This window comes from Lates calcarifer, linkage group LG6 (assembly GCF_001640805.2).
Source record: "Lates calcarifer isolate ASB-BC8 linkage group LG6, TLL_Latcal_v3, whole genome shotgun sequence".
In the NCBI taxonomy this organism is placed as follows: Eukaryota; Metazoa; Chordata; class Actinopteri; family Centropomidae; genus Lates; species Lates calcarifer.
The window spans coordinates 9575630-9598503 of NC_066838.1; the positions used below are offsets into that span (position 1 = coordinate 9575630).

At 39.2% G+C, this 22874-nt stretch overlaps 2 protein-coding genes across 2 annotated transcripts in view; one reads left to right on the forward strand and one right to left on the reverse strand.

Moving 5' to 3' along the window:
- LOC108891650 (probable G-protein coupled receptor 153) overlaps window positions 1-11956 on the forward strand; it is a 34051-nt gene extending 22095 nt beyond the window's left edge. Inside the window, 4 exon segments of the mRNA XM_018688886.2 lie at window positions 2998-3187; window positions 6436-6620; window positions 8691-9230; window positions 9232-11956. Of these exon segments, the coding sequence (XP_018544402.1) occupies window positions 2998-3187; window positions 6436-6620; window positions 8691-9230; window positions 9232-9543 (1227 nt within the window). The 3' untranslated portion in view covers window positions 9544-11956.
- Window positions 11957-15567: 3611 nt separating this feature from the next.
- Window positions 15568-16689, reverse strand: her3 (hairy-related 3). The gene is made up of 4 exons (XM_018688842.2): window positions 16592-16689; window positions 16400-16495; window positions 16204-16285; window positions 15568-16049 (listed from the first exon to the last, which is right to left on the reverse strand). The coding sequence occupies exons 1-4, from the start codon at window positions 16643-16645 to the stop codon at window positions 15568-15570; spliced, it is 714 nt and encodes a 237-aa protein (XP_018544358.1). The 5' UTR covers window positions 16646-16689.
- Between the last annotated feature and the right edge of the window lie 6185 nt (window positions 16690-22874).

Sequence of the window (22874 nt, forward strand, 5' to 3'; positions counted from 1 at the left end):
TGCCAATAATATCCAGATCATAAACAATGTCATCTAATCCTCATTGTTTCATGTTGCAATACACTGTAATATTTTCTTTTAAAAGCCTCAAGCTAGAATTATGCTTTTATGCCTCTTACATTATAAAAAGAAAAAAGAAAATCTTCCTATGAGGACACAATAACACCTTCCAGGTCTTGGCTTTTAAAGTGATCTGAAATTAGGCTGTAAAGTCATGCTCTCGGTTTCCTGTAGGATTATCCAAATCTGCTGCTGTTTACCAATATCAGCCAAAGAAGAGCTGAGCTATAACAAACCTTCCCCAAAATGCTTCCCTTTCTCTCTCTTTTAATAAGATGATAAACTAGTTTCTGTTTGTGTGTTTTTGCTTTGCCACTTCTGTCTTTCTTCTTGCTTTCATCCTCCAATTTTTTAAACTAGTTCTTGCCCTTCAACAAGCAGTGTGTAGTGTCTTAGATGAGATTGTGGAGAGAGGTTAGCATGTAATAGAAAATGAATGTGAATAAAGGTATAGAGACTGAATGAAGTTCATTATTAAATCCTTGCTGGTGAGAGTAATTACTCAGTACTGATGAGCTCACTGGTCTTGAGGCACCACAGCTGCTGTTTGTTGTTCAGAAAAAGTCAGAACACTGGGAAATGCTTTTTATGAATGAGTGAATTTCAGTGTAGGATTAAACATGAATAGCAGAAATGCCACCATTTCTTTGTATGATGCCTCTGTCACTTTGTGTGCTGATTAAGTAGAGTGTGCATCATAGCTGTAAGGTTTAACAACCTCTATACCAACATGTTTGTTCAGGACCAGAGGTGAAACTGCACTCTGGTTGCTTCATCTTCATAAGCTGGAAGTTGATCAAAGAGTTTATTTGTGGTACATTACTTTTACAACAACCTCCTGTTGTGTTTCTGTATGTGTGAGCATAACAGAGAGGGTAGTATAGTACTGACAAAAGATCATATTTCCTGTGCAGTGACAGAAACAACAAAAGGTCTGCCAGCCATCTTTATGACCTGATGTAATGAGCTATTTAAATGCATGGAAAGCTGTAACGCACATACAAATGAACTTGTATACTTCTTTTCAATTGTATGGTGTTATACAGAAAAATACTGAGGATATAGATATAAGAACAGAACAGAATATAATCACCACTGTTGGAAAACCATTATAGATGCTAAAAAAAAATCAAAAAGGGAAATAGAGTAGTTATTCATATCAGCAAACAGTATATGATAGTGTGTGAAATATAATAAATGAAAGTGAAATGGGATGTCATCTTTAAAAAGTATATTTGATTTTTTTTTTGGACGATGGAGTGTGATTTCTTTGAAAAGCAAAGAAAAATCCAAAATCAGTTTATCATTACCCTTTCAAATAGACACAGAGTAAAGTTCATACAGGTCATTTTTTACCATGTTGCTAAAGATCTTGTTATCAATTCATATAAGAGAGAATTTTAGAGTTTAAAGCACTGTGACACACTCCACCAATCATAACATCTCTAAAGAAGAGAAGACGTACCTGTCAGTGGAAAATGCATTAGCTGTACCAGCATTGTCACGTTTTACAACATTTTCTGGTGCAGCGTGAGTGGTTTACATCTTTCGTGAGATCTTATTTCAGTTATTATGAACTCTGGTTGAAAGTGTTTCTAAAAATCATCAGGTTATATGTTTTAATAGAAGGAAAACCTACAATGTCTTTTGTAGGCTCCACTATCTTTGGTTGGCCTGCCATTTTTTAAATCAGGTCAGCTTAGTAAACAAACAAGATCAGTATCAGGTTGAGACTTCATGTAGTGCATGATTTGTGCTCGAGTTCAAGGTATGACCAGAGGAGGTGACACCCAAGATAATGATTTTGAGTTAATCAGTCTGATCAGTGTTTTGGCCCGATGCATCAGTGATGAGGATTAGACACAGAACCTGTCAACCTCAATGATCAGACAATTCACACTACTGCCTGCCTCTATATAAAAGTTTCAGCTTTGTTCATGTTGTATTTTACAACTATTCCCTGAACACCATGGGAGGGACATTGATCTGTACAATATATAGGTGCACAACATAAAATATATGATATATTTTATATGATATACTGTGTGTTGCAGCGTTATGTATGCTGCTTGCAGAATTATGCCAGAGCTTGCTAGTCATATTTACTAATATGTAGGACTGGATCTGACAGATAGTGTTTAGTATTTTTACTGTCACTGGATTCTCAACCCACTGAGAGCATTGTAGCTTGAATATTACAAAACAGAAGGTCTGGTGTTAGAGCAAGTATCTCTTAAAGGTTTTAACAGAGACACTTCTCACAGCAGGTCTCTCACTTTAGGCCAACAACAACACTTGAAGTTTAGCATAGGTTCTTTAATGCAGGTTCTATCATCTGGATGAGGCTGTATCTGAACTAAAAAATTTCTATGGAAGCCTACGTAATTATCTGTGCAAAGTTTACAAAGTCTAATTCTCTTAGTTCCTGTTTCATATTCTATGAGTGACATACAGTAGAAAAGTTATTTGATAAATACATTAGCAGGAGTAGACAGTTACTTTACTCTGTGTTTAACCATCAGTACTTAAATATTGCACAGAACTTTGCCATGGTCTCTCATCTGCTGAGGAGGGCTGTTTCAAATGACAAGTGTGAACTGATACAGTTACCTCACGATGCTGAGGCCAAGAACATGTCGTGGCAGCACCCATTTCATGACCTAAGTGATGTACATGCACTCACTCGCGTTTCTTATCAATGATGAATGTCTGAATTGGGCTTTTTTTATTGATAAAAGACAGAAGTACAACCACAGTCATATGTAGTGATCATATGAGCAGATAGTTAGAGGTTAAGCACTCAAGGACAGCTCAACAGGATTATTAAGGGAAGCGCCTGTCCTCAGTTCACTTTTTCTGAATCTCGCAATCCAAAACCTCACCATGGAGTATAATAGCTGATTCTATTTTCTCTAACCCTTTGCTGACACTGTGCAGGTGGTGAGCTTTGCCAGTCTGAAGTATGACCGCTCCTACGACTGGATGGTGTTGTGTGTGCTGTGGTGCTCCATTGCCCAGTCCATCCTGCTGCCCATGTTCCTCTGGGCTTGCGACCGCTATCGGGCCGACATCCGCATGGTGTGGGAGAAGTGCGTTGCCATCATGTCCAATGACGACGTGGATGAGGGTAAGCCACTGACAGGCGTCTCCCTCCCATCCTGCCATCCTTCTTCCCTCCTCTTCACCTGGTGATATGAATGATTCCTATTTCCTAAGACAGCTCAGTGTGGGTTAGCAGAGTTAGTAGAATTTGTCCTGTTGAATGCTCTAAGAATGCACTAAGTGAATTGGCAGAGGGGGTTCCAAAGATAATTTGGTGACAGACACTGAATAGCAGATAATTTGTTTATAAAACCCTAGTGAGTACTTGGCATGACTCTGAATTCAGGGTTTGGAAACAGTATAGTATTGCAAAGTCTTCTGGACTGTCTTTGGCCATAGGAATTACAGTGAAAAATGTGATTTATCAACCCAAAAAGTTGTCTCTTAGCCCAGGGAGCTGTTGTACTGGGGAAATTGAGGGTAGTAATATTGCAAGAAACAGTATGGTTTGATCTCTGTGATGTGCAATCCTCAGAGGTGAATTTGTTTGCATCCCATTTGGCTATTAGCAGCTCAGACATGCTGTAATTCAGGATGCCAATTTTTGAAATTAGATTTAGACTGTAACCAGCGGTCATGATAATAGAAATTTTAAAAGTATCTTCATTAAACTATCAGACCTTCATATAAGCCAGTTAACATCAAAGATTTGGGACAAGAAGAGAAAATATCCCATAATGTTGCAGAGAAAAGGTACATTACTGTATATTAGTTAGTGTGAGTGTTGGAGAGTAACCGATGCCATCAAATCACAGGATGTAACTTTAAGAACATTACATGTATGTTACGTGTCTGTAGCCAATTACAGCACAGCACATTATACACAAGTATGGCTGAGGTATGGGCAGGGAGTTCCTCAGACAGACAGTTTGTTTCAGGGAGTTTCTATGGATGCTTTGACACATTTTTTTTGTTACCAGCCACCTTTCCAGTCTACAATGTCCTATGACATTTGACTGAATTTGAACTGCAAGTTGGCATTCTCATCTGTTGCTAAGAACCACAGGTTTATCATAAGTCTATCTCCATATAAGATGTTAAAAATTGCTCTTGTGAGAAATATTAGAAATAAAGGAAGAATACCCATGATTACTGCAGCTCCACATCCTCACCCTCTGTGACTGCTTTGCTTGGTGTTCTAAATATTAAACTATGCAATTACAGTCTGCCATCTATTTTCAGTCAGATCAGTCAAAGTGGAAGTTAAACAAGACACTAGAATTAATGATGTTACACCAGTGTTGTTATGGGAACACAATCTCTGGCTTGTCCCCAATCTTTGACCTGAACTGGCTTTAAAGTATGATACAAGAATATCCCAATGTGTTCTAGAAAATTCCTACAAATCTATATGTTGCAAAATATTGGAATTGGTCATCTTAAACATCTTTTTGAAGTGATTGGGTGAATGTATTTATGACATTTTTGGGGAAATGTGGACCCCTTTCTACCCTGGACTATCTTTAGGCCAGGGCTCAAAATAAGCTGTAACAAAACTATCACTATAGATAATCATAAAATAACACATTACATTTTCTGTCTGTTTAGGGAGATATTTTTTAACAGCAATTATGATTTTTGCTGTTTGTACATGTTTCTCGAATTAAGAATGACACATATTTAGTTTCTTTTGAATGGTAATTATTATTTACATTGTGTTTTGTTGTAGTTTGAGGTTTGAAATCAGTGGTCAAATGTTATCATGTGACCTATCATGTGACCTTTGTTGTCAGGAGATGAAACTGAAGTGACAAGTGTCTGTGTAATATAATTTTCTATACTAAAATATATTTTTCTGTGTTTTTGTACATGGTGTGTACTTTATAAAATGCTTTGCTTTACCATGCTATGTGATTTATGGAAAAAAATATTATTAATATTTAACTCGTGGCACTTTTCTTTTTCACTCCAGTGCATTTAAACTGGGCAGTCTTCCTCTAAAATGCCCTGGCATGAGAGGATGATAAAATAAATGGTTTCCCATTTATTTGTTAGGCTCCATAGTGAAACTGGAATAAATGCACTAAAGCTGAAAAGCATTTTCATGTCATTATGATGGTCATATTTCCCTCAAGTCACAAAGGGATACAGCCATGGTTTTCTCTGGAAACAGAACTCAAATAGATGTAAATGAATTATTTATATATTTAAATATGTATATGTTTATTTTATATTTTCTTTTGTTTATTTGATTTAATTTACTTTCATTTGTGTGATGTGGACTTCACCCACTAGTCAGATCATAGTGAGCAGTGATAAGAGCAAAATACTGTATATTTTAAGGCAGAAGTAGAAGAAAGTGGTCCAAGACTTCCGTCTTTCATCACAGAAATATAGATGTAGTCCGAAGGCGCTCAAAATGAAACATTTCACAGGGAATCACAGACACTTCAACAAAATTTGGTCCCAAAATTAGGTCACATGATAATCATAGAAAGGCTTGTGGATTGGGTCCATGACCAGATCTCCACAATTCATGCAAACTAATGACAGTATGAATCATCTGTCTTTTTTTTCTATTGGCACTGTTTAAACTCAACCCGATATGAACCCCTTCTCTCCTGTTTCTAACCCTCCAAACCTTTTGATCCTTGTCCTCTTGACACCCTCCCCAATAACTGCTCGTTGTCCAGCAGGAGCCATAAAACAACACAGGGCAGTCCATATTCTGTGTGATAATTAACACTGCCAGTTCTCTGCTTTTTTTCCAGAGGGCTTGCCATGTATAACTCATCACAGTTGTATGTATAAGGATTGTTTCCTGTTTTTCCAAAGCTACTGACTTGCATGCCAAGCTGCCTGTGCAACTAGCCACTTTCATCTTCCATCTTTTGGCCAACATTTTCCTCAAGATCAGCATTTTACACCCATCTCAAATTGATCTTTAATGAACATGAATGCAACGATTGGGAAAATAAACTTGGTAGATGGGTATTTTATACACAAAGAACACTTGCCATTGGTTGTATAATTTTGTTGTTCCGAGTGTAAGCCCTGTACCTTTCTTAGCTTCTTTATTCAGCAATTTGGTTTCTGAATTCAGACTCAATTAAGGGCTTTTTCATCCCCTTATTAAACATCTAAATTAATTTTTATAGCAAAAGAATTTTTGATCCAAACCTCATTTTCCTGAGGAGGCTCGTAAGAAAATTCAACAAATCAGAGAACAATTGAACTTGTCTCTCTTATCTATTCGTCTGTCTGTCTGTCTGTCTTGTGTATTGAGTCCGTTGCTCTCTAATCCTGACGTTCGTGCTTTTCTGCACTTTGCAGAAAACAGCCAAGATGGAGGAATTCATGCCGACTTAATATATGACAGACCATATGACTATAGCTCGGCGCCTGAAATCGTGACGGTAGACCGTAATGCCAAGTATGAGTTCTCAACCTTAGAAAGGGGGGTTCTGCAAGGGTATCCATTGAGGGAACAACAGGAAGATAAAATGCAGTATTTGCAGGTATATTTTTATTGATTTTCTTCATTTCTTTTACTTGATCAATTGAACTATTTTTAAATGATACTTCATTGCTAATGTGCATGGTGAAATGGCCTTGTAGGCCTTTATAGTATCTTGCATCTTGCATTTTGTGATGCTATCTCTCCCAGATGTGCCACTGATTTTTTTGTCTTTTTTACGTCAATCAAAAATTCACTCTGGCTGACTAATGTTTGGTAAATATGACCATCGGCAGTACCATCAACATATTAGATGTGTTTTATTTATCGACTAGTGTGTCCTAGCCATGGACCTACATGGAAGGGACTACATTTTTATTTTGTAAGAGGGTAAAAGTTTAGTAACTGACTTACCTTCTACATTTCAGGAATCCCTTTAAGGTTTCAGGAAAGCACTACAAACATCTGCTCATGTTCTACCCAAAAGCATTGTGTCCATTGGATCCAGCATCCATCTCAGTCAGATGCAGAGCTGTGAAATGTTTCTTTTCAGCCTGCATTAACACCAAAGCTTGTTCTAACACACAGCCTTCTAGGGCAATACAACAAAACCCTATTTTCGGCTATGATTTCATTACTTATTCAACTCTGAAAACTACTAATTTTGGCCTATAATTAGATATTGAATCAGTATGAATGAAAATCACTGTTTAAAGCAGTGATGATGATGAACATCTTGCTGGACTTGGCCTGGAAGACTGTGGTGAGGATATATAACTTTAGTAACAACTGATGCAACCCACACAATATTAACCTAAACAAAGCATTTTAACACTGTGTCATCTTTGTCATAAACAACCTAGCAAGGGCTTCAGTTCGCTCTGTACAGCCTGGAGCTCAAGCAGCTTACATTTACTTGAATAATTTGAGTATTGAATATTTTTTTAAAAGTTCATTTTTAAATTGGCGTAACATCCCAGATTACCAACATTATAATGGACATTTCAAAGACCAATGCTCTATCCCATTTGACTTTTTAAGAAGCCTCTAAACAGAGATGTATACAGTAGCTATCACGTCATTACGTCAAATCATTACTCCATCCATTGTTTTGTGTCCGATACACCTTATTCACGACATTAGATTCCTTTGATTGCAAAGTTATATTTGACTGTTATTCCTTGCTGTATGTGTATGTGTGATTGTGAAAAAAAATCTGAGGTGCATTTTTTCAGTTACAGGACGACTGGCTGAACAGTGAATACAGTTATTTTTGTTTCTGCTGGAGGGGTTGAAGCCCAGTTAGACCATGAATCAACAAAACCCTTCAAAACATTATCAAGTAGCACCTCCATTTGAGAATTGCTGTGGCACTTCTCAAGTGGTTTGATTGCGGAATAAAGCCTTTCTGGCTTTATTGGCTTGTATGAATCTCTCTCTCTCTCTCTCCATCCTGCCAAGTCTGTCCTGCATCTTAACTCATTCTAATGCTTGTGCTGCCCTCTGCTGTTCAGCCCTCCCACCTAACATGCTCAATGCTACTGTATCGTCTGCTGTCTCATTTCTCTGCATCTACTAAAAGCCACCACAGGGGGGCAGGCTGATATCAGTCTTGTGGCTCTTGACATCACCTTGACAAACCCTCTCTCTCTTGCATAGTTGTCAGAACAGAATGGAATGTGAGTATACCACATAGGGAACTATCAACCTTTGTAGTTTCATCTCCAAATAATGGAGGTGAAAACTAGTTCAGTTATAACCCTGCTGATGTATGCTAGAATGTTAAAAAGTTCATAGATGTCTGAAGGATTAATTACTGAACTTACTATCTTGGTGCTACATGTAGGATTGTTCACAAACACTGCAGCTGAATCAGGGTACCAAAGTCTAAAATGAAGCTGAGAACATGGTGAACATTGAGTGCAAATCTAAAGTCACATAGTCACATAACCTTGAAGAATCCTACATGTAATATTTTTTATAACTGATAATATAGGTGAGCAATAATTTACATAACCTTATTAAATGTGCAGTGCCACCGTGTGTACTTATTCTGTGTTATAAAGTTCTGGGTGAATGAAAGTCAAAGTAATTTAGAGATTGAAGGGTTTGGTCTGTGTCTTGCGTCCAGGTGCCCCCTACAAGAAGATACTCCCACGACGAAACCGACATGTGGACCAGCGACCGGATCCCCTCCTACCTTCATCGATGGGGCTCCACCGAGGACATGATAGTGAGTGCCCACTACAGCTCCACCTTGCCGCGCCACGAGAGGCGCAGGAGCAGCCTGGTCTCCTACCACGAGGAGAGCCACCATCACCATCACCCGCATCGCAAGCGGCGACGCTCTGAGGATAGTATGCACTCCCTCAAGCACCTGCCACGTGTGGTTTGTGGCGGGGAGCGCTACGAGGATGAACTGCGGTGCTTCAGCCGCGATGAGGTGATCAACTTTATAGATGAGACGCCGCTGCCGAGCCCCAGGAGGAGCCCGCGGCGCACATCCACCATCTCACTTATCCCCAATGTGTATGAACAACACACAGTCATCCTTCCTCACTTCCCGCTCACAGACTTCGAGCGTGAACCTCAAGCGCTCAGGCGACTCTCAGAACACAAAAGGAGCAGTAGTCGGGGCAGCTCGCCCGAGGGTTCCCCCAAACCAGACAGATCCTGGTGGAAAGAAGAGCCTTGGGGCTTGTGGTTCGAGTAAAGGTCACCGGGAGCGCCTGCAAGACGGGAAAGAGCCGGGAGAAGTAGGTTCACCTGGGCGCAGCCAGCAGACTCAAGGGCACTCTGCCTCGAGGCCCAGGACAGGTGGTGGAGCTGGGGCTGGGGCTGGGGCACGAGCTGAATGGGGGCATCAGAAGCACCTGAGCAAGGCTGAGAGTAAAGGAAGCACAAACAGTTTTGTAAGCACACCCTCAGCATCATCCTCGGGATACATCACCTTTCACTCTGATTCTGTAGGCTCCACCACCTAAAAGCAAAGTTTTCCCTTATTAATGTCAGCATTATTACTAAATTTATTGTCATAATGAAAACCAGTGGAATATTGGTGGTTATGGAAAAGTGACATACTGGATTATTTGGCCTTTTTACTTGTGCCACTATTATGTTTTACTATATACTGTATACCACCAATAAATATCTGTTATGCTAAATGGCCTTGGGAGTCTTGGACACATTTTCTGAATGGGCCTAATGCAGATTTAGTATGTAGGCTGGTGAAAGGTTGGATGGTCCTATTATTCAGCTTTCACATCACAAATATTCACTGAGGACACTTTTTGTTTCCAGCACTGACATGAATAAACTGTTTTTAAATGGCGTGAACATTCCCACATCTTGTTTTTGCTGTTTGATGTTGTTTATTATGAAATGCTTGATGAATTGGAGGAGGTAGTTGTTAGGGTGGTGTTTTTCTCTTTCTGCTTTTTCTTTTCTTTTCTTTTTTCTTTTTTTTTTTTTTTGCACTTAAAATTTGAACTCACATTGTATTTATTTGGCCTGTAATGGTTTTGTATTTGGTGGTATGGACACATTTGCTTTAAAACCAAACTTTCCTGAATACTGCCCATTTACCTTGAGATTGATGATGATGTATAACTATTAACATTATTATTTACAACACATGCAAAGCTTTTTTAAAGCACCCTATGTTGAAGTAATCTGAGAGTGGTAATCCCAAACTCTTAAATGCCTATAATAGTTTTACAGCTTACTGTGTGAGATATTGAGATATAACACAAAGACCCAGTTTTGAAAGAAAATTGACATGTCATGTATATGTGAAGGATATTGGATTTATGGTTTTGGTGTTTTTTGTTTTTTTTTTGTTTTTTTGGTTGTTTTGTTTTGTTTTTTGTTTTTTTGTTTAATGAGACCTTTGCTTAGAACATTTCCTCCAGTTCTTATTATTCCACTGTTTATGTTAACTTTGGAGATTATCAGGCACAACAGGTGCTCACCACATTGCATATTTGCATACAGTACATCAGACAAATATAGCTAGAAATGGTGCTTTATCTTCATCAACTGAACATATCAGCCTGCCTTCATCTTGTATTCGTTTCAGTGATACATTTAAGCACCATACGTAAAGCACCAGTAATGATTTTCAAAGTAGCGAGCTAAGAGGGAACCTCTATGAGATGTCAAATGATCCAAAAGTTTAATAATCACAGCCTTTAGGCTGACTAGATGTAGCATAACTTAAATGCTGGTGCCATACCTAAACCCATTAAAATGCTAGCACAAATGAGGAACATTAAAATAGAAATGGAGTGTATCTACAAAATAACTTGGTGCAAGTTTTCTGCTTCAACAAATAGCAGTCATTATATTTGGTATATTATCTCATAACATACACAGAGACTGCTAATGGTCAAATTCTGGAAGCTTTTTTGAGTGTGAAGTGACTTTTTTTAAACACCTGATCTAACTATTCCCCATGAAGTAATGTTGATTAAATGTAAGCACTCCCAGAGCCTCAGTAAGACATGCTGTAGGAGAATAAAATTTTAGACTTATCAATTTTGTATAAATAAATATTTGAAAAGAGAATGTGATTATTTCACATCATACGGAAATAGCATCACTAAATTATCAGTGACATACCCCATAGTTTTGAAAAATTTTCTAGCAACCACACTAAAAATGGAAGCTGGAGTGAAGTGCAGCTGACTTTACAAAGCTCACCGTTATATTAATGAAACACTTCCTGTGTTTAGCAAATGTGACCAGTTGCTGACTAAAAGGACTGAAAACTGACAAATAATAGCAGAATATAAGAGTAACTGCCAACATGAATGTATTTGCACAAATTAGGTGTGCATTCTCAAAGACATTATTAAGAGTATAAAGACAATATCAAATGAAAATATCCCCCTTGACAGCAGTGAAACGTGTTTTCACCCATCTGCAGTCGTTTAAATGTTTAGTTTGAATTCTCATATAATAGTGTACCTCACATCCTGCAGCCTATTCAATTGGACAAGTTATCTGAAATGTATATTGCTTTGGAACCATAAGATCATATTCCCCTGTCAAACTTTGCTATGTCATAGATTTTTGCATTTTGTTGTGTTTACAATATTAAAATATAATTTTGTAACATATTCAAAGATTTAGGAGTCAAATATGAATGATGTTAAATGTTATGATTTTCTTGTTCAGATGATGACTTTGTTAAAAAAAAGATATAACTAATTAAATTCACAAGATGATGCTTCAGAGTGTGTTTTGCGCCATATGCACTGAATTTGTCAATGTCACATGCTTGTTGTGGAGCAGTCGTATGTATCTGTTTGATTGTTTCTTTTCTCCTTTTTGCTGATTTTTTCTCCCAGGAGTTTGAACCACCATGGTGGACATAATAAAGTAACATCCTTTCTATTTGTCAGTAAGGCTGCATGAAAGCGAAGCCCAGGCAGATCCCCAGAAAGAAGACCAAAGTTATGTGTCTTCCTCACGGATGAGGTTTATCACTTTCCCTCGTTTTTGCCATATTCTGCTTCCAGGTGGATATAACTAAACTTTTAAAGAAACATGTCATAACACTGGTTATTTTTGTATTTTTCTTTATGCACTTTAAAATTATGTAAAAACTGAATGACAAACCCTAAATCCCCAGGAGATTTGTTGATTTCTCTCCAATTTGCATGGCACCACTTTAGATAGATAGACAGACAGACAGATAGATAGATAGATAGATAGATAGATAGATAGATAGATAGATCTCAAAAGGCTAGCTCCAGCTTTTTAGTTATTCCCCTTCCACACTGAGGTAAAGTTCTTTGCATTTGTTGTCTTTACCATCCATAATTATTTCGTGTAGTCCACGTGAGGTCTGCTCCGTTAAGCGTTTTCCCTCGATGGAGGAGGAGCAGGAGATGACGATAACACAGGTAGGTTAATGGCAAAAATACCTTGTATTAGGTGAAAGTAACAGGCTAAAAGTTAAGTGTTGGCTAATGTTACCAACACCAAATGCTATAATATATAATATATATAAATTTATTTTATAATAATATATAATATATATATATATATATATATATATATTTTTTTTTTATTTTTTATAAATTTATAATATATTGGCATGTAAGACAAAGCAGCAATAATTGCGTTTTAGGCCACGTTGCGACTGTAATAGTTAAACTGAACGGGATTTCCCTCATCCTACAGGAAGAATACTATATTTACTGGTTTTGCTCGGTTATAAATACAAGGCAAACATCACGTCTTCCAGTTTCATGTATAAAGGTATAACGTTAGTGCAGTATACAGAACAAGACAGTATACAGAAATGCATAAGGATTATGAAATGAAGATGAAAATATAGCTCAGCGTAAGCAGAGTGGCGCAGCGGAAGCGTGCTGGGCCCATAACCCAGAGGTCGATGGATCGAAACCATCCTCTGCTAGGTGTTTTATCTATATCCCGACTCGTCTTCAATACAGTTTCCTGCTCGTTCCTCAGCAAGATTCTGTCTATATATAAGTATTTTCCACGCACCTGGTGAGACTTTGAGGGCAGTTCTTAGCACCTTGAGTAGTTATGAAAACCTATGAAAATAGGTTAGAAATACATTTTGTCTCGTAAACACCTCTTGCCTTTCTTTCTCTCACTTGTTTATGTTCTCAAGAGAACTGAGGACGGGTTGTTTAGCTGTGTTTGTAGCCTAATACTGAACTCAAACATTTTATTTTCAGCTTTAACCTACAATGTGCATTCAGAGGGCGGTGTTGTTTCCTGACGCAGGTGTCTCTAATCAGCTGATTGTGCGCGGCAGCCCCGCAGCAGTGAGCATGCAGGCTCTTTGTTTGAGCCAAAAGGTAATTCCACGGTGTGCTGTAGGTCCAGCTCTGGAAGCAGTCTGCCAACCCTATTGTATTACGTTCACGGTTAATTCCGAGTCTTTGGGTGAGTCATAAAACTGTATGTTTTAATTGCACAAGTCATCAAGAGATAACACTGTGTGGCGCCGCGGTAGAGAATATTGAGAGATTGTGCTGAGCTTATCCTAGCAAGGGCATATTTAGCCTATTAGTAAAATGATCAGGGAGCTGAGGAGTCTGCAGCGAACTTCATCCACGTCTGCTCTCTTAAGAGCGCTTGACTGGTCCCAATCTAATGCTAATAACTTATTCTCTCCCTCCCTTCGGTTCTCAGCTCTAATATGCGTTGCTATTATAGTGGCTAACCAAACTAGGTTACTTAAACAATGCTGAGAAGAGTTCATAGAAAATCTTAGAAAAAGTTTAAGTGCATTCAGTGTGGAAGTCACGTGGCATTTCTTTTCTTGGATAAAACAAACTTTTCTTGTGCCCTGGTCCTCTGTTGGTCCTATCAAAAGAGCAGATTTGACTTTGTGGGAAGCCTGTTTATAGATGGGGTTTATTAGATGGCCAGGCGAAACAAAAAAATGGAATAACAAATACTTGCCATATGGGGGTTTGGAGCTGTGAGTTTAGTTGTTAGTTTGCTGGCAAAAACAAAAAACAAAACAAAACAAAACAAAACAACAACAGTGGAACCAGGCGGCGGTTCGAGCCATCCTGTCCTTTGCACTGCTCAGGAGCTGCCCCTCTTCCACCGGGGAAGCAGTCTTTTCAACATGTACCATCTGAAAGAGCTGTGGGCGTTTCAGCGATTCTCCTCGCTGTAAGGTGCCATCCTTTCCAGCGCTGCTCTTTAAGAATGGAGAGATACTTTATGACACCCCTACCAAAGCAGCGGAAGAAAACCATAGGGCACTTTTAAAGATCTGGCTGATAGACAGGCTTGGTGTCTTGCGCATATGGCCTGAAGCCCTACAGTATATTTCAACGAGTGTAGTGCAACAAGCTAGTGGGTACCTTGTTATACAGTTTTCAGTTGAAAACAGTGAGACTTTGACATGTTGTCGGATTTCATTTGTATTCTTTGCAGTGCGTCGAATTTATTCACAATTAAGAAATAATTGCGTGGAGTTGACATACAGAGGAAAAAAAACAAGATCCAGGAGAGTCGGTTTGACTGTCATGTCCTCTATTCTTCTCTGCTTTCACGCATAAGTACCGAAACAGTGGCGGGCAAATCAAATGCTTGTTGGACAGCACAACAATTTTATGCTACATGCTACAAATTTCACGCCATGCTGTCCTCTCTGTCTCCTCCTTTTAGACGCAGTTTGAATTTCTGAAGTTGAAATTGAATTTGTGCTGGTTTAGCCAAGACCTAACTGTTTCCAGATTTTCTGAAACTTAATTTCTACTGGCCACCAACCTATAAGCCACCCTCATGTAAAAAGTAACCTTATTCTTCTTATTCTTACGCTGTTTATGTATCCCTGGAGTGCCTCTCCCAGTTCATAAAATTTACTGTTATCTTCATGGGGGGAAAAAAACTCACCTCCTCCTTCCTGTGGAGGTCAGATAAGCAAACAGTAGTAGCAGTTGTAGGCTATTTGTATACGTCTTATAGTTTATATAATGCTTTTTTAAAAAAAAAAAATGTTTCACTCTATTTGATAAATGTAAAATCGATTTTAATACCATGCCCATTTCTTTGGCTATACAAAAAAGAAAAAATAACCTATTTATCTGTGGTTCAAAAGGCCACCTATACACATTTCTTTCAGTCTGACAGCTTGTATTTGAATATCATCTTCAACACAAAACCAATTTAGCTTTTTTGGCCTAGGTACAGCTTCAGTCCATCATGTTTTCACTGTGCGTGTCTACTTTTAAATAAATCTATCGTTGAAAATGTAATATTTGACTTCATGGATCAGCCATAATTTCCTATAAACCCCTTGTTCACTTAAGTGGAAGGTGGAGTTCTATTCCTCTCTGGCTTTTAATAATGACAAAAAAGACAACAGGTTCCTTATTTCGCAGATTTTATTTAAAAAATAAAACATATACAGTATTGCCTATATAAGTAGTGGCATATTGTGAAAATCTATACAGTGCAATTAGGCCTATAAACATTCAATCAAGCTGTAAATCTTTTCTTCAGTTCTACCACGGCCGCCAGACGTTGTGTTGAGTGTTTGCAGCTTCATTTCTGTGACTGACAGAGTAACACTTCTTGTGACCGGAGCTTTTTTCATGTCTGTTTTGTGTGGGCGCCACAGCAATGGCTGCCTGTTTGGTTCCAGGTGACTGCCGCGCACCTTCACTCGGTAGAAAACGAGACGTGCTTGCGCTGTGGGGTTTCAGTACATTAGATCTGGCCGTTTTTCCCTCCTCAGGTCCCGCCGGCGGTGGAAGAAGCCTCCGCGCCCCGTCCTGTGGGATCTCTGCTTGGCCCAGGCCGCTCTCCATGGTGCTGGAGACTTCCCCTCGTCCCAGAGAGCGACTGAGTTTACTGGAGAGCTGCGATAACATCCAGCGGTCGCCCCCGTTCAAGGTGTCTGCCATGGCCAAGTACTGGTTGAAGTTTGCCAAACAACTACGGAAGCCAGTTTGGTGATCGGAAAACTCAGAAACAGTGGCGGTACCTGAGAGCAAAAGAGACATTTAAGGTGAGAGAAGCACAGAATCTGAACACAAAGGTCTGCGTAAAGCTGCGCTTAAATTATCCATAAGACATCTTGAATTATAATTAGAATATTTGATAACTAGGTCTACTTTAAGAATGAAGTTATTACTCACAGCTCTGGATCTTTTGGAGGTTCCTCAGATGTTTCACAGTGAGCTCCAAGATGTCGGCCTTTTCCAGTTTGCGCTTTCGAATCTGGATAAAGAGATTACATTATTCAGATAGTTTTCTTCTAATAAGTACTATAATTACGTTCACTGCATTTTCAGTAGGTCTAAAGTAAAAACAACTTCAAATCTGTATACGTACATTGCTACTGTAGTAGCTCTCCAGGAGAGATTTTAACTGGTCCAAAGACTTGTTAATGCGAGCTCTTCGTTTCTTCTCCATGAGTGGTTTGGATACCTGCAAAGAAAAAGCGGGTAAAATTAATATCGCACACAGCACTCTTCAGTAGAATACAGTTAAATCCAGTTCCTTTCATGAAGTTTCTCTACACACCTTGTGTCCAGCAATGGGTTTTGACTTTTCCTCGCAGTCTGTTGTTGCCACCATTCTGTTTAGTCCTTTTTTTTTTTTTAGTTTCCTTGAAGTCGGTTTCTTTCCCTCTGGCGTACGAATGAAGGAGTTGACCCTGAGTGGATTTATATAGAGACACCCACTTAACATCTCAATGCAAACAGTCCCGCCTGTCTCTTGAGCGCAGATGAGAAACACTGCGCGTCATTTGACAGCCAGAACCAACCACAGGCTAAGACTCACCACAGAAAATTGAACACTTTTATGCGGTTTAAAAATTTATATTTTAACTTTTTGAATGTTTTGTTATTTCTGTCCATCCTCGTTTTTTTTAGATTACGAACCCATTTCACCTTTTTTTTAAGAAAGATTATTTTTAGTCAACTAACAGCAATATGGTAACAAAGCAGGCTCCGCAGAAGAACAGTTAGACAAAAGCTTTTAACAGCATATCTATCTATCTATCTTTTGATTATTTCGATGTCAGTTTAAAACACAAAGCATACACAGACCACCAACCTAGAGAGGTACAGTTTAGTGTATAGTGGTTACAGCGTGTGGGGTAAAAAAAAAAAAAGAGAGAGAGAAGCGTATAAATCATAAACATAATGGGTAATCATAATGGTTCTTCTTGGTGAGCAGTATGGGCACCATTGACTCCTACTTTCACTCTTTTATTTGAGAGTTTCACGCCACCCGCTTGAAGGCAGCACCGTGGTAATTCCCTGCGTGTCCCCAACAACATTTCGATTTTCTGGTGTCCACTGTAGTAAAACAGTTACACCTGCTAAGTGTTATTATCAACTAAGCCAGGCTATTTTTAGGCAAAGATGCAGGTATACTTTTGTCAATACACAAACACCAATCATGTAGCCTAACCACGAGGTTTTGAAAAAATGTTACTCTTAAAGATTCTTTGGCTATTGTGCGTCTCCAGGTTTTGTTTTCATACCAGGCGCGCTGAGGCACCGAGGAGAATCGCGGGCCGCCCCTTGTCCTCGGTCCCTCGCCTCCCGATTTTCCACACTGCTCCCTGAAAGGAGCGAAGGCTTGGGAAAGTCATACCGGTTGAAACAATATATTGACTATAAGCTTACTGCAGTTCACTGCGCATCATGTGCGCACACACAGACCGTCTGAAAATATGGGGGCGAATCAAAGCTAAAGACACCCACTTGTGGAATGCGAGGCTTTAGCCCTGTCCTTAGGAGGTAAAACTGTTGATTGCATCCAGTTAACTAGATGTGTTGTTTAGGGTTATTTCAACATTTCCAGGACTTAGGAAAGGTGGTTGAGGTGGTGCGTTTTGAAAGACAAATGACATTGGTGAGAAAACCCATGTTACACTGCTCGAGTCCTCTTGCCTTATCCGGTGCACAATGCGTGTGTTAAAATGGCTAAGGGCCTGCGTAAAGGAGGGGTATTTGTATTCAGTCTGGGGAGAGCCCCCGTGAAAAGAGGGCAGTTTATAATGGTGCACCATTGATCTTTTCTTTCGTCTGCTTTGTGACCACAAACGTGTGGGCATCAAAAGATTCCCTCCACTTCTAAAGTGAACAAACATAGCTACTCTTCTCTTCATTCTGCTTTGACAACATAAAGTAGGCTTCCTGTACAATCCGAACTAGTCTCATTCAATATCTTTAAATTGGCAGATTTAAGTTTTGATCGCCTCCAAGGTGTTTCCCGAGTTTTTAATACACTACTGCAGCTTGAACCACATTATCGATATATATTGACACAAACTATTAGGATGTCTGATGTTAAAATCGATGTCTTTTTATTGTTGAGACGTGCCTGATTGGCCTTACAGAACTAAATCAAAATTTCGTTCGAAGCTGTGATGTTTCAAATAGACTTCAACCAAGGCACAGGCATGTCAGGCTGGTGTTGTACGACACTAATTGCGTAAAATGTACCGAAACATTGCAGGCCACAACTGTGGTGCTATATAGGCTGCTGAAGCATTTAATCGGTATGAAATTTGACTGAGGTGTCCTGGTGTAAGTGAGCTTTGTGGTTTCTTTTGTCCCATGTGAACGCCACATTATCTGCGTTTTCACGCTTGGTTTTAACACAAGACCGTGGAGCGCCGATTTCAGCATGGAGTCGTGGCATCACAACAGTCGTCTGTTTTGTTATTCTGTGCCACAGAGTAGTGATTTCACCGCTGATTACTCGGTATAATTTCAATTAGTGTTGGCTCTCCTCTTTGAGGTCCAAAACGAAAGGAGAGAGGATGGACTGGTGGTTTTACTAAAATAACTACGGGCCTGCAGTGAAGGAATGCAGCCAGACTTTAAAACGGTTTCCCTCCAATACCACCTCACTTTTTTTCAGAAGTCGTTATGTCATCATCTATCCATAAGAATGGGGCAACGAGAAACTTGTGTCCCAATTTGACGTAATAATGCAAGTGCCATTAAATGACAAGTTAAGTGTATGTTTATAAAAAGGCTCGGGCTCTCACTCCACTTTCACTTTTCAGCCCCAGGTCATTCATTAACCCTATCGGACCTTTGTCATGGATGCCTGCCGGCGGGGACCTGACAATGCTGCTGTAATAATTGGACTATTGGGGAACTTGTTAACAACAATTAGTGAAGCAATTATGCAATTACTGCAATAAACTATTTTCTTCTTAGAGGGAAACTGAGTCATTTGCAAGCCAATGGTTAGGCCCACACTAAACGGTATAATAAAGGACATGCAGAGGTTATCTACGTCTTCTATTTAGGCGAGTTCTGAGGAAAACACCAGGTAGATATCTATGTTTACGAATAACAATAGATGACATGGTAATAGTGTTTCAGCAACATGCATTTCCATTAATTAAAATCTATATAAAAACATAGACAACACATAAACCTTAGGTATTCTAGTGACATAACCTTTCAATATCTAACAATTACATAAACCTACAGCTGCAGGTCATTGACCAGCACAGTAATGAGTTTCATCCGTATATTGGAAATGCATACATAGATTTCTAGGCTATACCATGTTTGGATGTCATAGCAGAACGCGGTTAAAAGATGCAAGCACTGGCCCATAATTGGGCGCACCGAGAGCGGAGCAAATCGATGTACCGCCTTCCATTCACGTGGACCCGAGGCCGCACTGGTGTGACCAAAACGCTCATTGTGAGGAACAAGGTCACAGTAAAGAATAAAAAGAGATGGTACACTGACGTGCACTGGAAAAATATTAGAAATATAAACGAGATTTTCTGAACAGCCACGCGACGGACCTGTCGACGAAGCTCTGATCAAACATCGAATGGAAATGGCATCATGAATTTCTATAGACTGGTCTCCGGGTTATTTAAAGACTTCTTACTTTGGTTCTGGGACACAATGGCCGCTGTTCGCCTGTGTGTGCCGGGGTTACCGCTTGAAAAGACCAGAGGTGCACATTAACATCGCTTAAGGTTTTTTCAAGGGCCGAAATGAACTGACTGGAAAGTAACTTTATAACTCGCTGGAGGATGAAGCCTTTGTCGAGCTCTGAACTGAAAGACACAAGTGCCTAACAAAAGAAGAGCGCCATTGTTAAACACTAAAGCGCATGGGTATTGATGCGCCTTGAATTGCAAAACATCTGCCATTTACTCCGAACGACTTGAGCAAGATTTGAATGAGAATAACCAACCAACCCTTTGCGCACTGTCTGTAGCCGTGCGTAAAACAACAGGCCATGACCAACGTGGAATTGAAGCATTTGGTTGGACATTAAAATATGAAAACAAACCTTAGAGGAAATTCTCGCCTTTTCTCTACAGGGCCATATAACCTAAGTGCGGACTCTCTCTCCCCATGAGCGACACTGTCATCTTTCTAAACTGCTTGTTTGCAATATTAATGTCTCTAGTTTATGTAGTGGCGAAGTTACTACGTCTAAATGTAGCTTTTTAGTTTGGACTTGATGGATTTATGACTATGAAGTAGGGGTAGTCCTATTGATGAGATCCATTTCTTTATGCACACTTTCAGCCTCTGCAGATTAAACCCACGGTTGGTTTTTAACAATAGCACAGGGACTAAAAATTAACTCCAACTAATTGTCACTGCTGAAAGGGGGTCCGACTGTATTGACAGTGAGTAGATGTAAAGATGTAAAGCCCACTCAAAAAATGAATTCATTTGCTCATTAGCTGCCACTCTCTGTTAATAATCATTCAAGATTCTAAAAGACAGGACCAACAGCGTTTTAGTGGAGATTGAAATAAATTGCATACAGCATAATAACTGATAAATAAATGTGGAGATGAGACTACTTGGGGTTATTTGAAGTTTAGGGTATATGTGAGCCCAGATCTCTCAGCATTGTCATCCCTGATGGACGAGGACCTGTTGATTCAAAAGGTGACGGTTTTAAGGCAAATCCCATATGGCCACCAAACGCAAATTGCATCCACTTAAAGTGCGTTTTGTTTTTGCTTTTGGCACAAAAAGGGGAGAACCAGTTGCTGGCCAAGTTTTTTTCCCAGGGGTTTGCCTTTATCTGACCAAAGTGGAAAATTGAAAGGTACAAGTGAAAAGCCATGGGGCGTTTCTCCAATTTTCCTCGCTCCATATTTTGTAAAACAGAAATATGTGTCCCCTCAGCAGAACCCTCTCAAACAAAATAACAATTCCTTTAAAAATAGAATTATGTATGCAGCCGTTAAAAATACAAAAAAATGTTGCCATAGTGTACTTTCGGCAATTTAGCGACTGATCGTTTTAAATATTTAGACAATTTCATTTGTAAAGTACTTATCACCCTGTAACTTTAAATATACTTTTTAAAATCACCCCACGGCAACAGTATGACAGACCACGCAAATCTTGAACTGGTCAGAGGTGGATGAATGCGCCAAAATTCTGCATGGCAACGTGTGTGGCGAATGTAAGTCTGAAATTGGTATGAAATTGTCAATTTGTTGGTGTCAGCGTTCAGCTCCCCAGACGCGCCATATGCCATGCTAAGTGGCACTATTTACCAATTCGTTCCTAGTTTCACGGTCCATCCTCCCCTTCTCCGTGTCAGGAAACTGAATAGCCACAACAAAATGGCAATTTACCCTCTGGAATGGTCACATACCCCCTGCGGCAAGGCTCTTTCCGTTTCACTTCGCAGGACACCCCAGCCTTTCTCAGCTTCACGGCGTGAAACTTCAAATGGAGAGGAAAATGGTCACTGTCTCAGGTCATCGTTTGTAATGTGCCACTTTATGCCCGTTCATCTCAGTGAATACAAGACGTGGACAACACACGGTCCATGTAGTAACACCACACATGCCCTTGTATTATTGGAGGACAATATGAAAGCTGGCTTCTAAAAATTAATAAGGGCCAGGTTGCATCCCGACAGCAAAATAAGTGATATGGAGCTCACACATTATTTTAGGCAAAACATGTTTTAATTGGATCTGTGTAATAATGAACATATTAGAACATTAGCAAAGGACACCTGGGAACTTACATCTTCAGGGTGTACACCAAATTACTGAACTGCCCACATCACCGTCTGTACAAGTATTTAATGCCAACAAAATACAAGTGTATTCATATAATCAGTGTCTTGTCAGGCCATAGGGTTGTGTATCAATATACAATAAAGACGTAATTCATTACTGAACTAATGCACTGTGGCTACAAGACCAAACAACAAGGTTATAAGTTACTGTGAGGCAGTGAAATTCATAAATTCAGTTGCTCCAGGGACGTCTAGTATAATTGTGGCCACTATAAAGTATTTTTGGATTAAGGTGCTATATCTTATGGTACCAATCAAACCATCATATTTACCTGTGATTGTAGTGGTGGACATCTACACCACCAGTTCTATTGACAAACATTAAGTGAGTTGTATCAAAAAAATGGCAATAAACTTCCACAAACAGAGAGTTAATTTGTCTGCAACAAAATTATTAATAATATAATAATTTCATATGAGTTAACTGTTGAAAACTGTATAGAACTTATTTTACATAATCCAGTTTAAAGAATATGGCCTTAAGCTTGTACTGACGGGGTGAAAAATGAAACGATATGTTTATTATAAGGCCTTTACTTAGATAAATTTTGATATTGTGGTAAACAAAGTAGCGTACAGTGTGTGCACTGTGAGATGGCTCCACCATGTGGTAAAATATGGTATTACGTCAACTTGAGAAACTATTGAACAGAGAGGAAAGTACAAATTCTGTTGTTTTTTTTTTTTTTTTTTTTTTTAATTTTGTTTTATTTGAATCACTCTTACTACTGTACCTATATGTGAA

Coding starts and splice junctions, on each gene's coding strand:
- her3 (XM_018688842.2), bottom strand. CDS start 16,645: ATGGTGGCAACAACAGACTGCGAGGAAAAGTCAAAACCCATTGCTGGA. Junction 16,286..16,399: donor AGAGCTACTACAGTAGCAAT/GTACGTATACAG, acceptor CTCTTTATCCAG/ATTCGAAAGCGCAAACTGGA. Junction 16,050..16,203: donor CCTCCAAAAGATCCAGAGCT/GTGAGTAATAAC, acceptor TTTTGCTCTCAG/GTACCGCCACTGTTTCTGAG.